We start from the raw sequence: 26,082 nt of genomic DNA on the forward strand, positions 1-26,082 counted from the left end.
CATTAACTCATATGTTAGGGTGAAAAGTCTACTGTTGTTGTTTTAGCTTATGTTTTTGCTGCAGTGATATTATATCTGTCACACATTACACCCACATGTATTGCCAGAGTGTGTGAGGTTGTGGCTCTCAAGGAAGACCCAACACAACGTGTCATTACAGTTGTTAGTCGAGGGAAGTTGCGACTCCAAATACAGAAGTATGTAAAACCTTTATTTACTTCAAGTATTCCTCTAGCTTCCCAGAATGCACCAGTTCCAGCAGTACTAGCTCTTGCTTAAGCAGATGCAAGTATTTTGTTGTGGGAGGCTGCGGGTCCTCCACTGGCCGGCTCTCAATGTAATTTGTGCACATAAGATGAAGTCACAAACATTGTAACTCCCACTGGCCAGGCAGCACAGACGGGCCTTTATGTGGACGGGTACCAGCTGGTACCACCGACTCCTCTTCCTGCCCAAGGACTCATTTGTTGCTGCCTCTGGAATCAGGACATGGAACTTCAAGTGAAACCTCTGAGTGTTGTCCTTGGATGGTTTATCTGCCTGTATGCGGTGTGTGCCGGTCAAAGACGTGAGTAGATCTGAGGACTTGTGGATGGTATTGATGTTTTCTCCCTCCAGCAGCTGATTCTGTGGCGTCTCTATGAAAAGAAAGTGCAAAGTTAAGTTGAGAACTTCTTTCTGACAAGAAGCAGTTAAAAGAGCGGGCTCTTTGAAACATCAATTGTCAACTGGGTTGAACCCTTACGTATAATGAGATGGTGTCAGTCTGATGCAACTGTATTATGCATCCTGCTACTTAAGGTTCATAGGGGGCTGGAACCAATTTTGGGGGTAGACCCTGGACAGGTCGCCTGTCTTTCACAAGTCACACAAACAAGGTAAACATTGCACACCCAATACCAGCCATTAATGCTTGAGTAATCAAAAGACCCTGCATATACATTCAGTATTTAAAGCATAATTTGCACTACATTTCAATCATTTTCATCATCAAAATATTCACGACTTGCATCATAGTCACATGACAGGACTCAGAAGCTGGGGAACTGTATATGGGAGTCAGATGTCATGTGTGAGTCCTCTCATGTACGTGATGTGTGAGAAATCTTTTGATGTGGAAATGTGTAGTCGGCTCAGATGACAGGCGGATTATGGATGAATATTTTACTTCTACAAGGATACTGGCTGTTAAAGCACATTTATACATTTATTTGGTCATGCAATTAGTATTTAGCCAACTTTCAAACCACAAAGCAAAGAGTTTTGAAGAGAGACGCAGCCTTAGCTCTGTTAGCTCAGTCTTTGGCATCACAAGTCCAGCAAGGATCGCTCCATCCTTCCGTCGTGAAAGGTGTGTGGTCAAGTTAGAAGGACATCAGGCTTAAAAACAACTCAAAGTCGCGCATTTGACCAGCTTCTTTGCTGTGTGTGTGGGAAGAGGAACACGACTGATGAATGACTCAACCCATCAGCATAGATCTGTAGTGTATAGAAAGAGTCTCCTCACGTTGGTAGATCATCAACACGTTGGTTTTGTTCATGATTTAATGTCATAGCGCAAACCTCCGTAACCAGACAAATGAGGTGAAACTGGAACATTTCACACCTGACAGGCTCTCACGTCACACACCGTTGGAAAAACACTTTCTGATCATGTAACTCTCAGTCACGCATACTGCCCATGGCTTGCTTCCTTTGGTGATGCGGAAGAGGGGATGAAAAGCCTCTGGGGTTTTGTAGATCACCACATGACCCATGTCCATTGTCCTGGCTCATACATTAAATTTTAACATCAACATCTACTTTATGGGCTCTGATGAATCGGGGAGTTGAGATTCACTCTGCTTGTGAACTGTTGATTTCACATGGGGCGTCAAACTGTCTTGTTTGGTACCCGTTTGAACACGTCAGCCTGTTATTACTCCCACAAACTCATGCATTCATCTGCAGCACAGGATCATCTGTTCAACCAAATTACTGATAGTATAAGTACCATGTACGTTTTTGACATTATGTGTCTGCTCTCACTCCGATTAACTTCATATAAATAAGAAAAGCCTTCACCCACTTTCATGAATTTTTCAGTCAGGTGGGTTCTTGGGATGCTGCCAGGAACAAACTTGGAGCGGAGGAAAGGTCCACATGCTGAGTGGAAGAAGGCCGTGCCAGCAGACTCATGCTCTCATCTCCTCCTGTAATGTCAGACAGACACAGGGGTGAATTTAGACAAAAGTTCCAACAGACCTCACAAGAATGTTGATCACCACCTTGAGGTTACTGGGAGAGAAATAAGATAGGTCAGCCTGACAAAGTTACTCCCATGATATGCTGAACTAAATAGCAACAAAAAAAAAACTGAAGTGGTTGTTTAACACAAGAGGAACACAGTCAACTTGTTAAACCATTTCAAAAAGTGAATTAGATTCTTTAAAATAAAAGCTGTGAAAGCATATATGTAAATTGAAGTGGTGTTAGGTGGCAATAAAATGTGCTGTTTTCTATGAATGAAATTCTTTTAGAATGAGTTGTTCCATCTAAAATGATACTTAGTAAAGCATGAAGTGTAGAAAGGATAAGCAAGCAAACAAACTATATTATCTGCTTATTGCCCCGGGTACTTTTAATTTCACTGATTCAAAAGAAAATAAAGGAAAAAAAACAGTTCCACACCATTTAATTTGAGTCAAACGCCATAAATGTGTGTTAAATCTATGAATGGGTTTGAGGTAAAATAGATCTCTTCAGGGTTGAGGTTCATGAGTAGATTTCTTGCCTTTAAAAAGTTCCTACGAAGGTTTGGTTATGGCTGTGGTCCTCTCCCAGTTTGCACAGTTCCTCCTGGTCCGGTGACGGTGGCAGAGAATAACACGGCCGACGTGCAGCTGGTGAAAATCGTTTCCAACAGCGACGTTGTCCTGACTGTGGTGGTGAACCCTGAGGACCTCTTCTACCTGAAGGGAAATGCACTGATGGTCAAGAGAGGAGTCGACTATGAGGTACTGAGACTGAAAAAAGAAAATGTAACTATTATTTTGGGAAGTTTGGAAATCTGTCTGCATGTGATGAAGGGTAGATCCCTGCCTGTCTCCCTGAATAGCTGGGATAGGCTGAGTGAACCCTTGACTAACAGCAGAAAAATTGTAAAAATGATTGGATCAAATAATGTTGCAATTTCCTGTTCAACTTTTGTCTAAATGAACTACATTAAAAACAAAGCACAAACTAATGTATCTTTTATAGTTCCACATATAATATTGCAGTTTAACATTGTAATTATGAAATAATTCTTGATCGATTCCTTGTCCTTAACTTGTGTGGGCCACACACTGGCTGCGGTGCCTGCATGCACTTATCAGTCTCCTGTGCTTCCTGTTCTTACTCTGATCGTTGATCACTGCGTGAGATGTGGGGCTCAACTCTGTAATGTTGCCAGGATGTTGCAAAATACATGAATGCCATCTGAGGTAACTCATGTTACGAGTGGTCACATGGGCAGCAGCATGATCAGAATCCAGTTTCCCTCATCTTCTTCGCACAGCTCTAACCAAGAATCCAAAGATGCTCCACAGCTTTATCTCTCACCTATTATTGACTGTGGAATCAAAATCTAAATTTGAGTGGAAACTCTGTTTTACAGTCATTCTCTGTTTTCCTAGAGTGGGAGTTGTGTCCGGATCCTTGGATGTGTGTCCAGTGGGTTTCTGGTGTGGGTTGGTCTCCATCAGGGCTGTGCTTTGTCTCCAATCCTGTTTTTAGGTTTGCATGGGCAGGATTTCAAGGTTCAGCTGTGGTGGGGAGGGTATGCAGTTGTTGATCCAGTCACTGCAATGATGATGATTTGGTTCTCATGGCTTCATCACGGTGCGACCATCAGCTCTTGCTGGATCGGTTTGTGTGGCATACGACTGGGTTGAGGATCAGCACCTCTAAGTCCGTGGTCTGGGTGGTGTAGTAGGTATGGTATTGCAGTCGCTCTACTGCACTGTTGTGTGTAAGAAGAAAGCTACCGATCAACCTTCGTCCCGAACCTCACCTATGGGACAGATTGCAGGTGTCTCCCTTAGAGATGGGGTGAGGAGTTCTGTACTTCTGTCAGAGTAGAGCCGCTGCTTCTCCGTGATGAAAGGTGGAGGTTGAGGTGGTTTGGGCATCACATGTAGATGCCGCCTGACCGTCTCGCTTGGGAGGTGTTTCAGGCTCGACCAGCTGGGAGGACCGGCGACCCAGGACCACTAGCCTGGTTGCGTCTCTTGATCCGCCAGTCGGAGCTGGTGGATGTTGCCTGGGAGAAGGGCATTTGGTGCAACCTTCTGACACAGCTGGCCCAGCAACAGATAAGCAGTTGAGGATGGTTGGTGGGATGGACTGGAAAACTTTTGACACTGTGCTGTCCAAATATACGGATCTAGAAGAGATGCAATGAATTAATAATAGACAATGAATGACTAGCCATTGCCACCAAGTCATGGCAGTTTTAGTGTGGAAGATTCAATACTTAAATTCCTATTCTTCCATTCCAACCAGTCTAACGCACCATTGCACCCTCACATCTGAATATGCGCCCAAGATTATTTCCATTTCTGGTCATCGGTTCTCCCGACCGCGTAGTAAGAGCCAAGCTTTTCTCACGCTGGGTGTAGAAGGATCGTCCTGCTCAAAGGCTGCAGCAGTTGTCATATGAAATTCACCAGTCAATTTGTCTTCCAGTCGCTGTCTGCAGCGACTCTGTTGGTGTGGGTGCAGTGCAGCAAACCAGGCTCCAAATCAGTGAGTAGAGTAATGAGAAACATCAAACTGGATCTGAAATCATTCTGCGTCTGAATGGCTCCAGGTGAACGAGTCAGTGGAAGTTTTAGTTGAAAATGTCAACGACAACCCTCCGAACTTCGATCAAAACCACTACATAGTCGAAGTGAACGAGGTAAGCCACGTCTGACCGACCTGTGTTTGTTATTTTGACGTCTTGTTCTGATCCTTGTTTTTCCATCGTGCAAGCTCACTGCAGTCAATTCCAGTGTGGGACTAATCGAAGCCACTGACATTGACTCAAACCCCCTCTACTACCGCCTGGAGCCAGCCACAGTAAGATCCCATGAGCCACCATCACTGATAAAGAGTGAAGAGGAACACAGTGGTAAATTAAGAGTCTTCTTCTGATCTGATGGTCAAACCAGGATAAATATTTCCGCCTGGAGAACATCAACAGCCCAAGGCTCCTTGTCAAAAGCATCATAGAGTACGACGTGGTGCAGAAGATCTCTTTGGTTCTGCATGTGCAGGTAACGTTCTCATTGAGCGAAAATCTTTAAATCGAGTGCCGACACTCAGCCTTTGTGATTCAGGACACCTTTAACGGTTCGGCCTCCAACAAGCCCTTCTTCACCTCGGTGGCCACCATCACGGTGCTTGTGAAAGATGTGGACAACAGGCCACCGTGGTTCCAACCCTGTGTCCGGACAAATTTAGGCATCGCAAAGTTGTGCGTGAGCTCGGGATACAGAGGGAGAGTCAACCTGACTGAGAAGGAGGTGAGTGTGAGCCTTTGGTTTGGAGCTCGCAGTTTCGTCTGATGAGGTGAAGCATCAAGAGTGAACAAATGATGGGAAGATATCTCCATACTGAGATGGGTCATTTTGTTTTTATTTGGAATGCAGCAAAGCAATGAAGTGTCGACTTTTTTAAGTTCCATCATTTTCTCAGACACTTGTTCCATCATCTCTAGTTCCAATCTCAGACATTTTGGTGTTTCTTTTCGTACATATATACACATATATAAATATTTGTTGTTGACTTCTGCTGACTTGTGTCCACAGGAAGGGCCGTTGGTTCTGGAGCCTGGGCCAGTGTTTGCCAGGGATGGAGACAAAAACAGGAGTGAGCAGATCAGCTACAGAATATTGCGAGGTTTGAAACTTTCTTTCAAAATCTGTTAAACTATAGTTTGGGAAATAAATGAATCTGTTTACATTTTGAGTAGCGTAAAAATCATTTATCATCAGGACATGAAGCCTGAGTGAAACAGAACCGACAAAGTCTACCGATTTATTTTGGATTTGAATCCAATGTTAAATGACTCGGCAGGGAATGAAGGAAACATTTTCCAGATTGATGAGGAGACTGGGAACATCAGCATGGCAAAAGCTGCTGACATCATCGGGCCCATCACTCTGACTGTTCTGGTAAACCTCAATGAATAAAGCGCTTCAAGTGTGAATTGAGGAAGCGAAAATAGCATCGTCTCCTCCAGGCTTCACAGGTCACCAACAGAGATCAGTTCGCAGTGACTCAGGTCACCATGGAGGTGATGAAGAAGAGCAGAAACCCTCCTCGTTTTGAGAGGGAGCGATATGAAGGATTCATCTACAGCAACTCGGTGCCTGAGAGTATGATTCTGAGGGACCGCAACACCTACCGGCCATTCAGGGTCAGAGCCAGGGACGAGGACTTTGCTAGCGTGAGTCACCTCCATACGCACCACACAGGATTGATCATCAAGTAGACAGCAGGTGGATGACAAAAACACAGTAGAATGGGATGGGAAAGGAAAGTGAAAAGAGAAAACATTAATTTTAATCTTAACTGGACAGTCAGAACTTTAATCTCCTGCCTGGATGATAGCACTGAGCAGAACGTTATTTTTGAGCAAGTATGAATTCACCAAAGCTAAAGTTGATATTCCAGACTAAAGCAGCCGCTTAAAGATAATACAGTTAGATCTATAAACATAAATGTTGTCAAACTCAGTATTCTACTAAAAAACAGTACAAATGCTAGACACAGGTTAAAACGTTTAATTGTCAGTACTGTATATTCTTGTTGTACTAGTATGTATTCATAGCATTCAAAACACAGCACTTCATATTGACAGAGCAGTTAAAACATTGCTATTACAATGGTTAAGGAATTAAAGGATGGAAAATAAGTTGCAGGAATGCAGGAATGAGGAGAATCCAAAATTGAGATAAAGGGAAATGGAAAAATTCATCTTAAATGTTGTTAAATGTTACATTCAACCATTATTAGAAACATTGCGTTTATCTATGTGTATTATGTTGTTACTGAATATGTGAAATGATATTCGGATGAAGACATTTGTATTGCAAAACAACACTGATGTAAGTGTTGGTGTTTCAGGGTGTGAATCCTGACGTGAAGTATGAGGTTCAGTACAGCAGCTACGTCAATGTCACCTCAGAAGGTTTCGTGATTCTGAAGAGAGTCGTGAAGACGGAGTCATTTGCTCTGCAGGTGAACGCTTCACTCACACATACGACCTCACACTTTGATGTGACGCAGTTTCTAGCACTCTTGGTTTCAGACATTTGTTTCATCAATTGAATGACAGTGAACCGATAGCTACTATGACCAGGCCTTAATCAGGAAAGTGTACATCTGACCAAAAATCTTTTTTTTTTCTTCATTTCATCATCAAATAGAGCCTTTATAATTCCATTGTTACTTATTTCTCACTCAATTTAAAGGTGTTTCTCGTCAATAATAGCAATTCTTGCCTCAAACTTACTGATGAACTTTAGCTTTTCTTGTCTCTCTGTAGATCAGAGCAGTGGACTCCACCACCGGCGAGTTTGGAACGGCTGCTCTCTCAGTGCAGGTTATTCCAGGTCAATTCTGTTTCACTGTTTAATCTGAGTGAAATAATTCTAACAGTGAGGGGATTTTGTGTTAACATAGCTGATGAATATGAGACGACATGATGTTGAATTTCAGGAATTCCAAATTGGGAGATAAAACTGGAAATAAACATATATTCTTTTTCCAGTATTTATTCCCATATTTATTTTCACAATTCCTAGCATTCCATGAAACTGAAATAATAACAAAGAATACGTAAACATAATGATTATTTATTAGCACATCACCTTTTTTCAGTGATTCGCTTTGATGCCTCCAGTCTACATTTCATTACACCGCCCTTTATATTCATGAACAAGCAGCTGAGATGGGATTTTAGGTGCCTGCCCTTTCCCAGATGATAGAGCAGTTGTGTCATCTGGGACTCAGAGTCAAGCTCTGGCATTTCAACACTGGTGTATTGACAGCGACCCACGCTGACAAGCATGATGACTCTGATCCAAATGAACCCCTTTTCTATGTTCACAGCCGACACTGCTGCGTCCCCGTCAAACGTGGGCTACCGCGCAGGTGACATGGCGCTGCTGGGGCTGGTGATGGCTGCCTTGCTGGTCCTCTGTCTGATCGTGATCGGCTTCTTGATTTCCCGTTTGTGGAAGGTCAACGCCGGCGTGGACAAACTGTGTGAGGTCAGGAGACTTTTTTGCACAACTGTTCATTCATGAATGGTGATGGGCTCATGAAGCTTCCAGAAACTGTGTCCTTATTTTCAGCAGTTTTATTTTGAGTCCCTTCAAGAAAACTGAGCTCTCAAAATGAGTGATGGAAAGAATTTTAGCTAAAATATACAAGTCAATCTTCATTCTTTTGCGCCTGTAGTCAAAAGATTAGAGAAACTATAAGCTTCCCAACATTAATCCTGGCCCCTCTCTCACAGTGCCTGAGCCCCTGTCTCTCGAGCCGCCCACGGATGGGCCACAGAGACTCCCTTCAGTACACCAATGACGGCTACCAGAATGAGGCAGAGGGCAGCCGGGAGGGATCCGTACGCTGGAATAACATGCCGAGACGGAGCACCTTCCCTCAGTCGCAGGGCAGAGTCAATCCTCGCCACTGCTCCTCCTGTGGAGGCTTCTCAAACCACGTGCCAAGAGGCAGCCCCTCTGTCAGGCCCTTCAGGAGGGGCAGAGGTGACGGGGATGAGTATGATTTTAAGGCAACCAGGCAGAAGAGGAAGGAGGGGCAGAAGACCGTGTGGTTCAAACAGATTGAGGATTCCTCAGACATCGAGGTGGAAATAATCCCAGACACGGTGGGACGAGTGGAGGAGGAGACGCAGGAGGAGCTGGAGGGAGAGGTGGAGATGGAGCCTGTCAGGGACCCTGCAGCTCCTCAAAGGGAGCCAGAAGAGGAAAACTCGGAGGCTGCAGAGGAGCATGGATCAACCAGCAATGAGAAGCAAGGTGAGAGAGAGGAAGCCTGACAGCAGCGGTCGGAGCACTGGTCATGAAGCTGAGCAAAAATGACTCCTGGAGTGACCTCAAGATGGCAGGTGTTTTTTAAAGATCAAACCAATATAACATGTTTTATACAGTTTACTAGCAAGAGCTTTTCTCACTGGCACTCCTGGTGACTGTGATATGAACTCTTAAACTGTGTTTTTATTGTTATTGTTATTGAAACTACAGAGGCATACAACTGTGGCTGAGAAGATGAATCTATACGAAAATTGTTTAGAGGTTCTCCTGCACACTGTACAAGCTGACATACGACTGGGGCCCTTTTTGTTCACTAACTTTTTTTCATAGAGATATAAATAGAAGTTTGAGTTGAATCCAGAAAGTCAGGAAATTATCTTAACAGGCAAAAGAGCAGCACAGAGTTGTTAGCGTTGATGGCAAGGCTTCTACTTGCTAATGCTACTATTTTTCATTAGTCACCCTGAGACTGAGCTGCTCAATCGACTGCAGAGGCTTTATTTGCTTTTGGAGTGACCTTAAACAAATAATTACTCCAGATTCAATTTGTTTAAATTCATTAACTGCCCTGTCCTTTTAATTTCCTTTTTAATAATAGACAGTTCGCTCTGGCAAGTGCTGTTTTACCAAAACTCATTACTCTCCAACATCATTAAGAATTGTGATTTAAACATGACTGATAAACCTCCATGCCTAAAGTTGTCTGGGAAATCCATAACAGAGAGGACTTTGAGGTTTTATCACCTCTGTCTGACAGAACCACGGGAGCTCCATCATCTCTCTCTCACTTTTGCTTCAACAGCAGTACACTAACTTAAATAATACTAGATGTGAAAACAGCTGTCCCACATTTCTTCACCTCAACATGATCGAGCATCATGTAAAGCTTAGCCAACATTTCTGAACACCTCCAGACTGACCCTGGTGAAGGGAAGAGTCCCCAAATCCCCACTTGGCCTCGCGCTTGTTGCTGGGAACGGAAGTCGCTGATGAAACCGTTATCTCATCCACATGTGACTCAAGACTTTTTTTCTGGTTTTATTGACGTCTGTTTGAATAATTGTCTTGTACAGCTGTGACTTTTGTACTTTGAAGTGATCACTGTTGAATGATAATAAAGTTGAATGAGTCGCAGGAGACACCTAGTGGCGCACACGCGTATTACACTGTTGTCTTCCCTTTACTGGTTGGAAACACATACATCTATCTTCTAGTCAGTTTTGTCCTCCAGAGGAGACATGATGTGGAAAATACAAGAACCAGGCCAAAACGTGGCTGAACCCAGGCTTAATTAAACTCATACAGCATTTCTACCATCAAAGAAGATGGTGCTTTGAGATGGAAACCTGAGCACCCGGAGGAAACTCATTCAAGCTCTGTATTAGATTAGAGGCCCTTTACTTGTCCCACAGTGGGCTATGAACATACTATTGAAACAAAGAAAGGAGCTCAAGCAAAACCGTCACTTCTTATTTAAATTTAATGAATGACACCATCACTAAAAACACCTTTAATTTTAAAGACAGTTTATTTAGATTCACTCTGTTTTCAATCATTCAAAAATCAGGACAACACATTTCATATTTCAATCTAAAAAAAAAAAGGCTTTAAAATCCCTGAAAATTTTAAAAGGAAAGAGAATTATGTCTCCGAAGCTCACATCTGTTCACGCAACCAGGATTCTTGAGCGCATTCTAAAATCAGTGCATTTAGACTCTATTGCCAGTTACCGTCGGATTGAAAGGCAAAATAAAAAAAGCTGACACACTTGAGACTTTGAGAAATAAACAAGAACTTTTAAATGTAACCAGATCAGGTTGTGCTTATTTGGCCTTGGCAAAGCCGACTCTGTTGTTCTCCCGATCAAAAACAGTGTAGTATTGGCCAATGAAGACGTCGCCTATAATCCAGAGAGGCCCGGCTGGAGGGGGGATGTCCAGGCCCATGAAGCCGCTCAGGCAAATGGTCTTCCCAGCTTGAGACACCTGATGGTGGAGGCACAGAACAGAGGGAGTGATACAACCACAATACATTCAAGTTTCATTTCATCATACACCACTGGCAGGTCGCCCCCTGTTGGACAATAAGGAGGACGTTTCGTACCTTGAGGACGTATTGGTCTCCAGTGAGTGCGTATGCCTTTCCACCGATGTTAAAGGTGATGACTGGCAGAGAGGGAATCTTGTCACAGCTGACCATGTACTGAAACAAAAACATTCAGATGAAGCCAGTGCTCATCTATGGTTGCCTAAAAGTGCTTGTGCCAGCTCAGCGAGGTTGAAGCCCACCTCTCCCTGGATAAGTGGAGTGGCTCCGATAGCTTGCTGCAGTGCTTTGACCTCAGCAGCGGGGCCGGTGATCAGGGAGGTTCCGGTGTCGACGATGGCCTGGCAGCCGCCCTTACACAGGCTCAGCTGACTTCCCACGTTCAACCTGAAATGGCACATTCCACCTCTGCTCAATGGAGTGTGTCATGAATGATGACAATGAGCAGTTTTGACTTCTCACCCGTCCATGAGGACCTGCCAGTAGGCCTGACGCGTGACGTTGGTGTAGCTGAAATCCCCGGTGTAGTACTTTGGGTCAGTTCCTCCCAGCAGCAGCTCACCACCAGGTTCAGTGTCGGGATTCCTGCCAGAGAGAAGGACCCACAAGGTTAACACGGGTCACCGTCATTACAGTGTAGGACTATTAGTGACTATCAGACACTGACAATAGCAAAAATGAGGTACCATAAGTGCTGTTTTTTGTGTTTTTTTCACTTCAGATATCAGCTATTTTGACAGGATTGAAACTAACACAAATTCACCGATCATTTACTTGGCACACCTGTTGAGCCATGGCCTACAGAGGTTGGACAAAATAATGGAAACATTATTATTATTATTATTATTATTTTTTTTTTTTAGATGTAAGGTGTTTCCATTATTTTGTCCAACCCCAGTACTAGTGGTTATTACTCAAAATTCACATAAAGTTAAGAGGCTCGACACACAGATATTAGTAAATAATAATCTAAAAAACAGCTCAGAACAGTGCTGTAAGATTGAGTTTTCCATTTCTTCCTGTAAACAAATGAAGAGGTACAAGACTTAAAACCAGTAACATAAGGGGGAACTTTCATTTTCCAAAAAAGAAGGTTGCAAAAATCTGAAAAGTTGCCAGATCACCTGGAGACTCATTTTGTTTAATAAAGAAAACGGAATCAAATTACATGACAGAGCGCTGAGTTTACTTCTATTCCTTAACAGACAACTTCTTTTAAAGACTGTACAATAGCTCAGGTTCCTGAACCACATCAGACTCCTGTGAAAAGTTTGATCAATTTGAGTTCCTCACCTGTTCAGGTAGAAGGAGAAGACATTCTTTTCAAGCTTCTTCTGGCTCATCATGTTGTCGAAGACTGGAGCCACGCCGTCCACAGAGATTCGGGGGTAAGCCATGCCCAGGATCCCATCAAACTTGGCTGCGATGAAGGTCACACCAGGCTGCTTGATGGCCTCACCAAAGAGCTGATCTTCCACAGAGAGGTCTCCGATCTACATTTGACAATCATGGGGAAACAGGTCATGTAAACTTTGAGGGTGAATTTTCAAAACTTGGAAATGCCAGGAAATGCTTACTGTGCAGGTGTCCTGACTCAGGTAACCAGACAAGCTGCCACTTCCATACTGGATGGCAAAGTCTGTGCCGTTCTTGACATATGAGCTTGATTTGCCAGAGTTGTATTTGTGGTGGAGCACTAGGGAGGAACGGCAAGGTTGAAGTCAGCAACAGGAGCCGTTTCAATTCTGAACTGATAAGCAAAAACAGAGATAAAAACAACAACTCACAGCAGGCGATGTCCAACAAGGAGCAGTGAACGGAGGGAACCCAGAGGTTGGAGGAGCCGGTGTCGAAGACGACAGTGAAGAGCTGAGGAGGAGTACCAAGGCCGATCTCGCCGTAGTACTGAGCCTGCAGGAAAACGCAAGTTATTACATTCGATTGCCTTTAAACACCATGACAGCAGATTCAAACATGACTCAATGTTCCAGATATCCAATCATAAAGTGTTTAATGATTATGATCACTAACAGAAGAAAAATGGTGAGTCTTTTTCTAAAGCACGTTCAAGGGTGGAGCAGCATGTTCAGTCACACAGGGAAGAGTGCAGCGAACATGTTAGCACCAGTGGCATGGTTCTTGTCACGTAATGCCTGAACACAGTGAACTGAATTGCCTGGCTACATAGTTTCCAAAGTCCTACTGTCTCCCACACAGCATCTCAAACAGGGGTGAAGGGTGAAGAGTTCTTTAGAACTTGTCCACTCCCATTGAGAATTCAGATGGAAACTGATAAGAAATGAGGTTATCAGACAGGAAGGGCGAAAGAGAGTTCTCTAAAGCAACATTAAAAAAATGATAAACAGCAGGTACTGGAGAATTATGACAGTGTTTAGCAAGATCTGGACTGTCGTTTTCAACAATAAACTTGGCAAACCAACTTCCTCAAATGACTCATCTTAGCTGTTATTGGTGCATGTAAACTAAAAAGCAGAAAACAAGTGATAATGGTGGCACCACTGTTGGGTGGAAAATCCAAAAAAGGGGACTCTGACTTGACTTATCAGGAAGTCTATTAGGAAGATACATAAATTCAGTCTGTCACATGTACTTTGGGGTCATGGTTCTGCTTTCTGGTCAACAAAGAAAAGTGGCTGAATGCAAAGCTCTGGCTTTCATTAATGCTGACCAAACAACAATAAATTGTTTGTCACAACTATATCAGCAAGATCATGTCTGGATGTTCATGTGCAGTGTTGGGCTCTTCTGGTGAAGCCCACGGTTTAACTTTGAAAAGCCGATTCATTGGCTCAGGCATCATCAGGTCTATGGGAGGAGGGGGAGGGGTCATAACAGCTAGCCTACTTTTTGACTTTTACAATCTGCTGACAACATTTGTTCAGGTGGGAAACTGGGTCTTGACACCGTTGCACATATAGAGGCTTAATCCTAATTAAAAAAAAACAGCCATCAGTATCTTAAGCTAAAGGAGATTTACTGGAAAGACGGAGACATTCAAGAGCTAATCAACAAGGATTACAGTAATCCTTCAAGAAAGTTGTTATTTGGACCAGCATGAGGAATGTGTATGGGAAACCAATGTCCTCAGGACTGATTGTACACGTAAACAGCTGACAAGCACATCTATTCTTGACGCTCATATGATACCGTGGAGTGACAGCAGCTTCAAATCAATAGCGATCTCCCCAAAACTTCTAGAGAAGCTTGTGGTCACATGGGATAGTCATATCTGTGATTGCAAAAGAAAAAAAAACGACTTCCTTCCTGTCACCAGTGAGCAGCAGCACGTCGGTTTCTTCATGTGCATTCATTCAGTCTTGTTCAGATGCCGACATCCATTTGGGTTTATAGACTCTACATACATTTCCACAGAATGATAAAGATAATTTAGGCGACTACTTTTTTTGACACAAAACTGAAAAGCAGAAGTAGAGACTTTAACCACAAGTGTGAAACAAAAATCACATCTAATTTTTAGGAACAAATGACTACTGCTAAAAACAGAAGTAGATGTCTCTGGATTTATTTATGTCAACTAACACAGCACATCTCGGACTGACAATGCAAAAAATATTTTTTGTTTTAACACATCCATAATAAATAATTCCCCCCAGTCACCAATCTTGCATCAACAGTTCTATATTAAAAGTGGAGAACCAGATACCAATTTGATTTCAACTCTGTTCAGGAATTATGTTGCCTAATAGTCTAGTAACTATGTATATATGACTCACGTGTTTGGCCTATTTAATTAGCAAATTACCTAATTCAATTAGGGATTCAACTCAGATTCAACTTCCCACCTGACATTTTTTTTTTTCCAATTTGAAGTAGCCACAATTCAGGAAGCAAGCATCAGAAAAACAGGAATCAGGACAACCAGGTTAACATGCAGTATGTACGCAAGGTTCTCCTTTTATTCACGCTGACCTCTTTGGGTCCTCACAGCGTATATGAAACTGAATCAGCAAGTCATGAGTAACCATGCTTGACGCGGCACTCTAAATTCCCAGGATATAACAGGAGCATTGTCGCACCCCCTGCTTCGGCCTTGCACATGAGAGGGGCGGTTTGGTGGCGTGACAACTACTTACATCAAGGTAGTTCTTCAGGGTCTCTGGAGTGGGTGCATTACTGGTGGGAAAGCCAAAGTTGTACTTAAGGGAGTGCTTGTCGGCCAGAAGCTGTTCCACACCTTTTCCCGAGTCAGTGAGCTCTCGACGGATCGAGCGGAATTTCTTCAAGGGAATTCTACAGGAGAAAATGTTATTTAGTTAAGACACGTTTACAGATCAAATATTCAGGTTGAGTTGTGCGTTTTTTGTGGAACCAGTTTCACTCATTGAACCAACTCTTTACTTTAAAATAACGCCTTGCTGAACTAGTGACACAAACATGTCACAGTCACACTTGAGTGTGCTAGTGTCGAAACAGTCACTACAATATGATAAGATGTGACCCACTTCCTGCACCTGTATCGCTATGCAGCAATACCAGATCCATAACTATTGAGCGAGGACTCGTCCAACAACATAACAACCCCATAAAAAATAACTTATTATAGTCCACGGCAAAAGGAACAACTCCTGTATAGCATGATAATTCAATACAAAAGCGAATTCATTTGTCAGGCGTCAAAGTGAAAGGACGACTTGGTTTTTAACATAGAGCTATATTAAAAGACAGAATAATGGAATCAGCTCTTTGTCACGTCACATTCTGAATTGCATTAACCACAGGAACAAATGATCTTCCGGATTTAGTGAAGGAGTGAGCGTTGCTTTGTATCTTAAGCGCAAAACAATGCAACCTAACCTCGCTGTGACATTCTGAGTCATTCAATGTTGTGTACGTCAAAAATGGAGGCGCAGAAAACATTTCCATCTGAAGCAGTTCATAGCATTATTTTAAGATTAACCATACATTTTGATTGAGAAATGACGTAACCTGGTGCTGGTGAGTTATTCGCGGTTACGCAGCCACAATGAACTTTCTTACCGCACAATCGCATCGTTGGTCAGGACCAAAGCAGCAAACACGAACAGGAACAGGCCCCTCATTGCTTCGGCCAGTTTATTGTCGGAACTCCAGACACAACAATGACAGCGCACTTCCAAGCTTCAAGGGACAAACGACCACTTTTATCAGCTGACCAAATCACGTGAACCGAAGGGGGAGCTTCGGAGTGACGTCACTTCCGGTATCTGTGAGCACACGATTAATTTTTTTTTCTTTTTTAAACGGTTATTATTATAGAGGCCTGTTTTTGTGATATTTTAACATTGTACCATTACAACCTAATTGCTTATTCTGCGACTGTGTAAATTAAAACTAGACAATTAATTATTTATTATCAAACGTTATTTTGACAATTAAAAGGAACCCAATTTCATATTGTCTCCCTTTATTCCGTCGTTCTTCCCCATGACGACTCCGGATCTATGACACTTGCCTCTGACTCCAGAGGATGGCAGACGCTCTGGAGTCAGTCAGTCAGCACGTGGCATCACATGACAATAAACACTGGAGGACCCATGCTCGAGCCAAACCCAGAGTTTCCCCAAGGTGGGAGCACACCACAACACTCCACATGCGAACAGTTTGCTTATTTTTGTTGGTCATTATAGCTATTTTTGTGCTTCAACAGCAACACAAATGTATGATAATTAATGGATAATAGTCATGGTGCTGCTCATTGAACCATCAGGCCGCTTCACAACTAAAAAAAAAAAAAAGCACCAAAGTTAACATTGTTTTCAGTATGAGGAATCTTGCCTCTTCCGGTGACCAAGCAGGATTAAGGAAAATGCCTTCAGCCGAGCCAATGTTACACCTCGGTGAATTTGGAATATCGGCAACCAGCCATACAAAAAAAGTCCATCCATGTGTGGCTGTTACAATGTGTAAACTGCACCATCTATTTTGGTGTGTCACGTGAGCTAGGACATGACATTTAAAGGGATTATGTGAAACCCGAAGAGAACTTGTCATGTGACATTTACATGGACAAACTCATAATGCTCACTAGACTTATAAAACACAGCGTGCTGCAGTGTGTGTACTGTTCATTTCCCTACTGAGTGAGGATCCAGGAGCAAAACAAGGACAACATGTGAAAACAAATAGCAAATTTCTACTCAGTTTCACTCTGACCTTACATAGGAAGGATAAAGAGGCTAAGGGCCACACTTTGCCCAGGCCTGCCTGACATACTCATAATGATCTGTGGGAACAGTGCTGTTGTGTAATGCAGTTTTTAAGTTGAAGTATGTTGTATCTGTGCAGGTGTATCTGCTCTAGCTGGAAACTGAAATGTGTCAGACAAACAGGAGAGCTGTCACTTAAATCAGAGGTGGGAGAGTTGTAGTAAATTGTTTTCCTCTGTCTGACATCAATGCAGCAAGGATTTCAAGTCTGACTACTACAGTACACAATAGTGTGTCAACACATCAATCTTCCAGCTGGTGAGGATTCCCTCAGTAGGTGGCAATAAACATTGAGTGTTTTTTTGTTTGTTTACTGTTTTCCTCCCTGGTCTGTTGCGGCTCTTCTTCACAATGCTGTTAAGGCTGCGGTCATCTCTCTTGGTTGTGCAGCGTTTCCTGCCACATTTCCCCCTTCCAACAGACTTTTTATGAACGTGCTTTGAAACTACACTCTGTGAACAGCCTGCTTTTTGACAAATTTCTTTTCATGTCTTACCCTCCTGATGGAGGGTGTCAATGATGGTCCTCTGGACAGCAGTCAGATCAGTAGTCTTCCCCATACTTGTGATTTAGTTTACTGAACCAAGCTGAGTGTTTTTAAAGGCTCAGGAAACCCTTGCAGGTGTTTTGAGTTAATTAGACGACTCAAGTGATTGGTTGACTAGCCCACTGGTATACTTTTTCTTGATATTCTAATTTTTTGAGATAGGATTTTTGAGTTTTCTCAAGCTCTAAGCCATAATCAGCAATATTAAAATAATAAAAGGCTTGCAATATTTCTGTTGATTTGTAATGATTCCATGATGTATGGCATTTTTGTTTTTTTTTAATTGCATTAAAGAAAATAATGAACTTTATCACAATATTCTAATTTTCTGAGACAGTCCTGTATATCTGACAGATAAAACTTCCAAATTCCAAATTGAGTGAATGAATCAATGACAGAAGGAGTTGAGACGAGATGTGTGTAAACTGGAGTGAATAACGTAATATCTGATTACCTTTCATACCCATATATTGTTCGTATTTTAATGGTGAAAATAAATGCTCCATCAGTCTGTGCACAGCTCACTATTGAAATATGTGGAGCGTAACTTGAATATTTCTCTTGTTTTTGTTGACCATCTCTGTCATTATTATAAGACATACAAGTGTTTATATTTCAAGTTATAGTTAAAACAAAATAGCTAACCGACAGCTTGATACTGGATTTCCCGAAGAGGTTGAAAGGTGGTAGCATGTAAAGTGTTTGATGAGAATAAAAGTGCAACATGATAAAGACCCGAGTGAGCAGGGGTCCATAACAGTCAGAGGAAAACATTCTCCTCGATCAGTGAGCACACAGAGGACAGACCTGTTGGATTTTGTTTCCCACTTATCGTTCCAGAGCCTTTTCTGTGCCAGTCCTTTATGACCAACAGGGGGCGCAATTTGAGAACTTATCCTGCCTAGTAGTTGGAAACCCAACGCAGGAGGGGAAAACATCTTTTAGCAAAGTAATTAATCCAAAAGAGATACTTGACAATAGATCTAGTTCACGCCATCATTCACAAACGTCTACTGATCACAAGCATGGACGTGATCACTCCCTGTAAATGGAAACGATTTAGTTTCAATATTCATTCTTCTTACCCACTTACTTCCTTAACAAGGCGCTGGAGTCTGTGCCAGCTACATTGGGTTGCTGGCCACGTTTAGACAAACAACCACTCCAACGAACAAACAATTCAGAGTCACCTCATTATGGACGGTGGGAGGAAACCAGAGTAAACGCGAGGACACATGATCACTCCAAACCCAGAGCTGCTTCATGCTGGATGCAAACCCACAACCGTCTTTGACCTCCCTGGGAAACCACATTCCCATTGTGTTTCTGTGTCTGTGGCAAGTATTCATGAGCTGAAGCTTCACACCAACTGTGGCCTTGCCGTGTGGGAGAGCAAACGTCCTTGAGCGATTCCAGTGCGTTAGTGTGCTGCGCAGGTGAGAGTGTTATTACCCCACAACCACTGCTGAATGATTTAGCAAGTCAGTTTTCATTTTTAGGAATGAACGAGCGTTCACTGCTCTAACACAGGTGCACACCGAACGTCCCAGCCAAACCATCTGATCCACTCGACAGTATTGTACATCTCTCATTTTTTTTAACTTATCTGAGGAACAGACTCAACTCATTTGAGTTACTACCAAATAAAGTAATTGGTAAGTGTAGCTTTCCGTCAGCATTTTCTTTCTGCATAGTGCATTTGAATATATTAAAATACATTTTATTTTTCGCGACTTTAATTGGCAGATTTGTTTATATTACACAGTTCACAGTCTGCGTCTGACGATGGACTGACAAGCTGCCTCTGACTGATGAAAGTACCTGCGACTGACCCGCGAAACTTGTGGCCCGGGGACGACATGTTGCCTGCATTTATGTGGCTCTAATGAGGACACTCACACTCACACATGTTTGCAATTATAATAAACTACTTTTAGTGTTTTAACCCTCTAAACCTTGTGAGGACAGGTCAAAAGGCCATCACAAGAAGGTGGCCAGTCAAGACTTGGTACTATGGCAAAGCTTGCCAGCACACGCACACTTATCTTTATTGATCAATCATCACTATTTCAATCCAAAAAAAATGTTTTCAGGTCTTCATATGCTTCCTCATTGGCGATATATTGAAATCTTAAGATAAATTCTTTTAACTAGTGGTGCTCAAGGCAAGCTAATCATTTTTTAATTTATCTATTCAGTGCATCTGTGATAGTGTCTTTCAACTTTGATATTAAGCACCAACACAAATAAAGTTACATTGTAAAATGTTTATTAGCAGGTCAAACAAAAAGAACTCACTTCCATTTGAATATTTATCAGAGTCAGATACAGGATTCTCCAGTGCCACCCACAGGTGCATCATATTATATCGTCTAATTGTCTGTTGAACTGAAGCATGTCAACGTTGATATGGAAAATGTCCATGTTTAGTAGGATGCCAATCTATTATTTTGCAGAAATCTCTTTTCAGAAACCTCAAAAATAGGAGCACTACTGTATGAATACCCATTTTTATAGATGCCACATCACATCTGTTCTCATTGACGGTCGATACCTCTGGACAGAGAGAACAGCATCTCTCCTCTATTGTCGCTGAGGTGTCAGACTTGAAGGGGATATCATTGAAGTCTCTCATCAAGTGCGTCTTTCTAGAAACAGGTTTGGACAAGAAGATATGATATTCCATGTCTGCTGATTGAATGGACCTCAAGAGTAAACAATTGGTCATCGTGCTTGAGTGTTTGTTGGTATCGATCTTTGAAAAGAGACCCTGTAGAACACTGGAGAGGGCTTCACGTCCATCTTGAACGAAATCATCACCCACAGTTTCAAAAGCTATAAAAATTAGGTTTGGTGTGATGAATTCTGCTTGTCTGTGGTCCGCAGATCTTGTGCAATGTAAAAATCCCAACCCAAGTTTCAGTTTCTGCTTCACACTTCAGTCTCAATCCAGCTAATCATGCAAATGTGTTCTGTCGAACACAAACAATATCTCATCTGCATCGTGTTCCTGTCACACAGAGTTCTGAGCTGTCACGCTGGGTAAAATCAAACATCCAGGAGGCAACATCTATGTATATATGAACGGCCACCTGCGGGCTGAGTCGCTTCCACACAGCACAACAAGCAGGCGGATGATTATACTGTCAAACAGCTAGTCATTAAGTGATCAGGACCATCCTCAGCACTGTGGCTCTCAGAAGCTCCGCCTCTTCATGTCGCTCGGTGAAAGTTCCATATGATGATCGGCACAGCAGCGGCTCTCTCAATAGTGCATATTAAATCAGTGGGTTTGTGAATCACGAACAGAAATTAGGTTCCACCACTTTTCATTTCTCATCACTTCCATTATTTGGCTTCCTGTCGCACAAAACCAGAATAACTCATTTGATCTCATGAGGTTCCTCACTCTCTATAACCTCTTTTATAGGCATATTGAAGTGCTTTTACAGCAACTATAACATCAATGAAAGTGTTTGAACAGATTGTAAGGTTGCAGTTTGTGATTCTCATGGCGAGATGTTGTGATTGCAAAAAGAGCCTTGACTTTTGGGTAACATCTTGACATCAATTCAAATGTGGACAAATGTGGATACGAAGGTTTGGATCAGCAAAAGAGAGAGCTCTTGTTGTTGAGAACATCAGTAACCCTAGCTGGGAAGGTAAAACATGTTTATAAATCTCTGAAGAACGTTTGATGAAAGAAATATTGTGCCATCTTTGAGTCCAATGGTTTATAAACAAGAGATGCCTTATTTTTGCCTAATTTATCCAGTATTATCTAAAATGCTCTTGTTGACAACTGCTCTGAAATGGTGTAATCCAGTTGGACAGAACATGATGTAATTTCTTTTTATATATGTACTATGTACTTGAAATTCTTCCACAAATATTTCCAAGACATTAAAAGGGCTTTAGTTTAAATAAGGTGATATAAAAACTTGAATATAGACATCATTGTGATTTATTGTGCTATTGTCAAACTGATACAAAATAAACAATATTTAAAGCTTTTTTTAACTTTAAGGTGTTTCCACTACTTTGTCCAATCCCTGTATATATATATATATATATATATGTGTGTGTGTGTGTGATGTGATACGAAAGCTAATTTAATACAATTAATATATGATATAGAATTGTTATCTGACTGCTCTGTCTCAACAATCGCTGGCCAATGATACTGCAGCAGAAACATTCAGTACCTCTCAATGTGCATCATGACATTCAGGATGATGTAAAATTCAATGTTAGTACCGTCTGTAAATGCCACACCGGATTCTTGAACTCTGTATTTCGAGTTCACGCGTTTCAGGTCTTTGTCTTTATTAGAACTGACTGGGTCAGAGGAGTGCAGGCGACACTGCTCGGTTGTTGCTGTTTTCCTCATTACTCAAAAAAAAAAATAGAATATATATATATGACAGGCTCTGCTAAAAAGCACAGCAGATAAAAGCGACCAGGAACGTGAGCTGGAACACTACTGACCAATGGAGAAGTTGAAAAAAGAAAACATCTATAGCATGTGTAAAAAATAATGAGGCCAGACTCACACATCTGCAAACTCTTACACTGACACCTTGTTGCCATGGTGACAGGGTGATTCCATGTTTAGTTGAAAATTACCTGGAGGAGCATCATGAACAAAACCAATATAAAACATTGCACGCGGACACCTTTCAGAGAAGCTCCTCCCGACAATAAGCTCATTCGTAGGATGAATTTAGAGTAAAGTTTCAAACACACCCTGGAGGACAATATATTGAGATGCTCATTCAAAAGTAATTCTGCTGTCCTCAAGTGATAACACTCCCTGCTTCAATCAGTCACAGCAAGTGACTCCGAGTAATTCCATCAAAAAGCTTGAGAAGAATGCCTGCAGCTCCAGGTAGAATTTTAGTAGCCGGTTATTCAGAGCTGAGCTGGCTCTGACCCTGGCTCTCTGAACTTGGCGGCGGTGACCCTCAGCTGGGTAATGTGTCTTTCTAATAAGGCTGTGATTGTCCAGACGACATCCATTACTGCCAAAAAAAAACTGCCTTATTTTGGAAATTGTATTACGACTGGGACAGATGGCTGATGAAATATGAGGCATTGTGACGCCAGTCTAATGAAAATGCACAAAATCAAATTAGGCTTGTCGATGTTGAAGCTGAAGAGTATTATTCGTCCCTTACTCTTAAATAGAGGGCGTGTTTGCGTGTGGAAGAAAGGCAGGCCAATAGCATTACAGAGGTATTGCTGCTTCCTAATATAACAGTATCACAGATGATTCATGGGTCTGACTTCACCTGCTGGTTTATTTATTATGACTCACGTATTTGCCTGTTTAATAGAGACCTGTTACTTTTAAACATTATCTTCATGGAGTTTACTTATTGATTCATCAAGTTTACTTATTTGTCATCGACATTTCGAACTGTCTTGTCTCAGGCTGGAGCCTGATCTAGATGGGTAAGACACTCTGGAAAGCTGGCCATCACAAGAGCACCTATAGTTTTCAACTCATCATAAACCAGCATTGTGTTCCTGCACCACACAATAGTCATAAATAATCTCTTTGCTCTTCAAGTGGCATTCAAGATTCAGATGAGAGGCCGGAATTGTTTTCCAGCCCTCAAAAGCCCAGTGTTGCCTGGATCACACTGGTGTCAATACTGAATATTGCACAGCTCTTTCCGCTTATAACTTCGGCTTCACCTGAATCAGACAGACGAAGAGTAAATAGTCGAAGGCCAGTGAGATACGTAGCTGACAGACAGAGCCGTCAGAGCAGACGACAGCTGAAGAAAAGTGTCTTTCAATTACCTGGGTAATCGTTGCAAAGGGCAACTTCCAGTGTTTGCTCTCTCTTTATCAGTGTTTCATTTCTGCACACAAGAACTTCTCCGAGAGCATCACTCTCTAATCTGGAGGAAATCTGAGTGAAGCCAGCTACGGAGGGAACAGTCTGCAGTGCTGCTGCAACACCTTGTCTGTCAGTTGGAAATAGCAGGAAATGACGTATACAGCAGATGGCCTCTTTAATGAATTGGTTTAATAGGATATTAAAGTTAAATCAACCCATTAAAAATGTGTGCAGCTCTGGGAACTGACTGTTGATCATATAATTTGCTTAGAAAGAAAGCAGCTGTCAGAATCTCACTGAGGCCCCATGGGAGAGTCGGAGTTGTTTATTTTTAAAATATATTTGTATGGTGTTTGTTTATCTTTTCTCACTGATATTATTTTCCATGCTTCATAAAAGTACAACAGGCTGAAATTGAATGTTCTTTATTTGTCCCACATTGAGGAAATTCGATATGTCACAGCAGCTCGTGACAACAAACACACATATCAAAGACATTCAAGATACACAACAAACATCAAAGACGTCCACAAGGCATGGGCATAAAAAAGTGAAATCACTAGCTATCAAACAAAAACAAATAATGAATAAATAACCATAAGATCCATAAGATACAAACAAATATCATGACAAAATAAATAAATATAATTTAGTATAGCATAAGCCAATAGATACATAGATAAAAATAAATTATACATTTTTAATATATATTTTTAAATTTTTTCCATCATCCTTTATAAACATTTCATGAATCAAATACCAAACAAAGAAACACATTTCTTTATGTATAATTGAAATCCAGACCAACCAATATCATGCAGTCCCTGATCAAACTAGAAAGTACTAAAGTACCCGCATCTGATTGCATCTGACCTTGCCCAGGAAATTATCCCTTTCCTTCTGTCTGCATGTTACACCTCCATGAAACAGGGATTTATAACTGCCCATGACATCTGCACATTTTTATTAAGAGAAGACTCAAAACGTATAGCAGATTAGCTGAACAAAGAACAAAAATGACTAGGCCGTACCAGACACTGAAAATGCAGTCATTTTACATTATGTTATTCATTTTCTGGTGCAACCTTTAGATCTATATTTCTCTCATTCTCTTTGTCTATGGCACTGTTCTCCGCCAGTCAAATATTGACTAAGTCCACATCTGCGTAGCCGACTGAATCAGCTCTTTCCTCTGTTTACTGACACTGCAGGCAGTGTGTTGGGGTTAGGAAAAAAAAAAAAGAGCTGCCACTCCATGAGGTTTCGCTCACAAAAGTCAATCTCTTGTCACTTGATCACATGATCAGGAGTACAAATTTATCTATCTATCTATCTATCTATCTCTCTCTCTCTCTCTATATATATATATATATATATATATTAGTGCTGTCATTTTAACGCATTAATTCGATTAATTAAATACGCAGCTATTTAACACGTTAAAAGATTTTACACAATTAATTCTGAGTATCAACGGTTCTTCATTTTTGCCTCATTTAAAAGCGTGTTATTCTTCTATTATTCATTTTTGAATTGCTATATTGAGTTTAAGTGCCTATTTGAGACAGCCTCATTTTATTTCACAATTGTATTTATTTAACTGAATCGCTCTATTTGCATTACATTTTCGAAAACAGCCTTATTTTATTTATTTAACTGTATTGCTGTTTGTTTTACATTTTTGAAGAGAACTTTATTTTATTTATTTAACTGTATTAACTCAAATTCTTAATCAGGAGACTGTTAACATATATGACATAGAAATGCGATTAATTCACCTTCACCTTCACCTTCTTCTGCCGCTTATCCGGGGTCGGGTCGCGGAGGCGATTAATTCTATTAATTAATTACAAAATACTGTAATTAATTCGATTTTTTTTTTAAATCACTGACAGCACTAATATATATCTATATCTACACGTATAGTCAAGTGCAGTGGATTTTTTTGTAACCTCCAAAGTGAAGTAGCCATGAAAGCTCATGATCATCACGGTCAATATACAGTTTGTTAGAAATGAATTTGATGAATAACAAAACTGGGAATGAGCTGAAATAAACATGAAAAAGTCCATGGTCCTGAGAAGATGGAAGAAAATCATTATGAGAGTATGGATGGTGCCATGGGCAGCGATACCCAGCTCCCACACTGTAGAGTGCAGTACTGCCCTGGTGTAGGCTCAGAGGCGGCTTAGCTCACCATCAATTCATTCCAGTTTGAGTCACAGTGTCTGGAACGTCAAAAATTGAATAAAATAACAGAATTACATAAATAAATTAGTCATATTGACATATAATAGTAGAAGCAAGTATTTGAATTGCAATAAGATAGAACCAAGAAAGCAG

General features: G+C 41.5%; 2 protein-coding genes across 2 annotated transcripts; one reads left to right on the forward strand and one right to left on the reverse strand.

Annotated features, from left to right (window-relative positions):
* Nucleotides 1-429: 429 nt before the first annotated feature.
* cdhr5a (cadherin-related family member 5a) lies at nucleotides 430-10,210 on the forward strand. Its single transcript, XM_053865160.1, has 14 exons — nucleotides 430-568; nucleotides 2,824-2,996; nucleotides 4,708-4,767; nucleotides 4,832-4,921; nucleotides 4,996-5,082; nucleotides 5,175-5,279; nucleotides 5,343-5,528; nucleotides 5,814-5,904; nucleotides 6,082-6,179; nucleotides 6,248-6,454; nucleotides 7,135-7,248; nucleotides 7,556-7,622; nucleotides 8,122-8,282; nucleotides 8,531-10,210. The coding sequence occupies exons 1-14, from the start codon at nucleotides 490-492 to the stop codon at nucleotides 9,074-9,076; spliced, it is 2,064 nt and encodes a 687-aa protein (XP_053721135.1). The 5' UTR covers nucleotides 430-489; the 3' UTR covers nucleotides 9,077-10,210.
* A 351-nt stretch (nucleotides 10,211-10,561) lies between these two features.
* ctsd (cathepsin D) lies at nucleotides 10,562-16,305 on the reverse strand. The gene is made up of 9 exons (XM_053865161.1): nucleotides 16,137-16,305; nucleotides 15,233-15,389; nucleotides 12,905-13,028; nucleotides 12,695-12,813; nucleotides 12,411-12,610; nucleotides 11,580-11,702; nucleotides 11,360-11,504; nucleotides 11,175-11,273; nucleotides 10,562-11,056 (listed from the first exon to the last, which is right to left on the reverse strand). The coding sequence occupies exons 1-9, from the start codon at nucleotides 16,196-16,198 to the stop codon at nucleotides 10,895-10,897; spliced, it is 1,191 nt and encodes a 396-aa protein (XP_053721136.1). The 5' UTR covers nucleotides 16,199-16,305; the 3' UTR covers nucleotides 10,562-10,894.
* Between the last annotated feature and the right edge of the window lie 9,777 nt (nucleotides 16,306-26,082).

Source organism: Synchiropus splendidus, chromosome 5 (genome assembly GCF_027744825.2).
Source record: "Synchiropus splendidus isolate RoL2022-P1 chromosome 5, RoL_Sspl_1.0, whole genome shotgun sequence".
NCBI lineage: Eukaryota > Metazoa > Chordata > Actinopteri > Syngnathiformes > Callionymidae > Synchiropus > Synchiropus splendidus.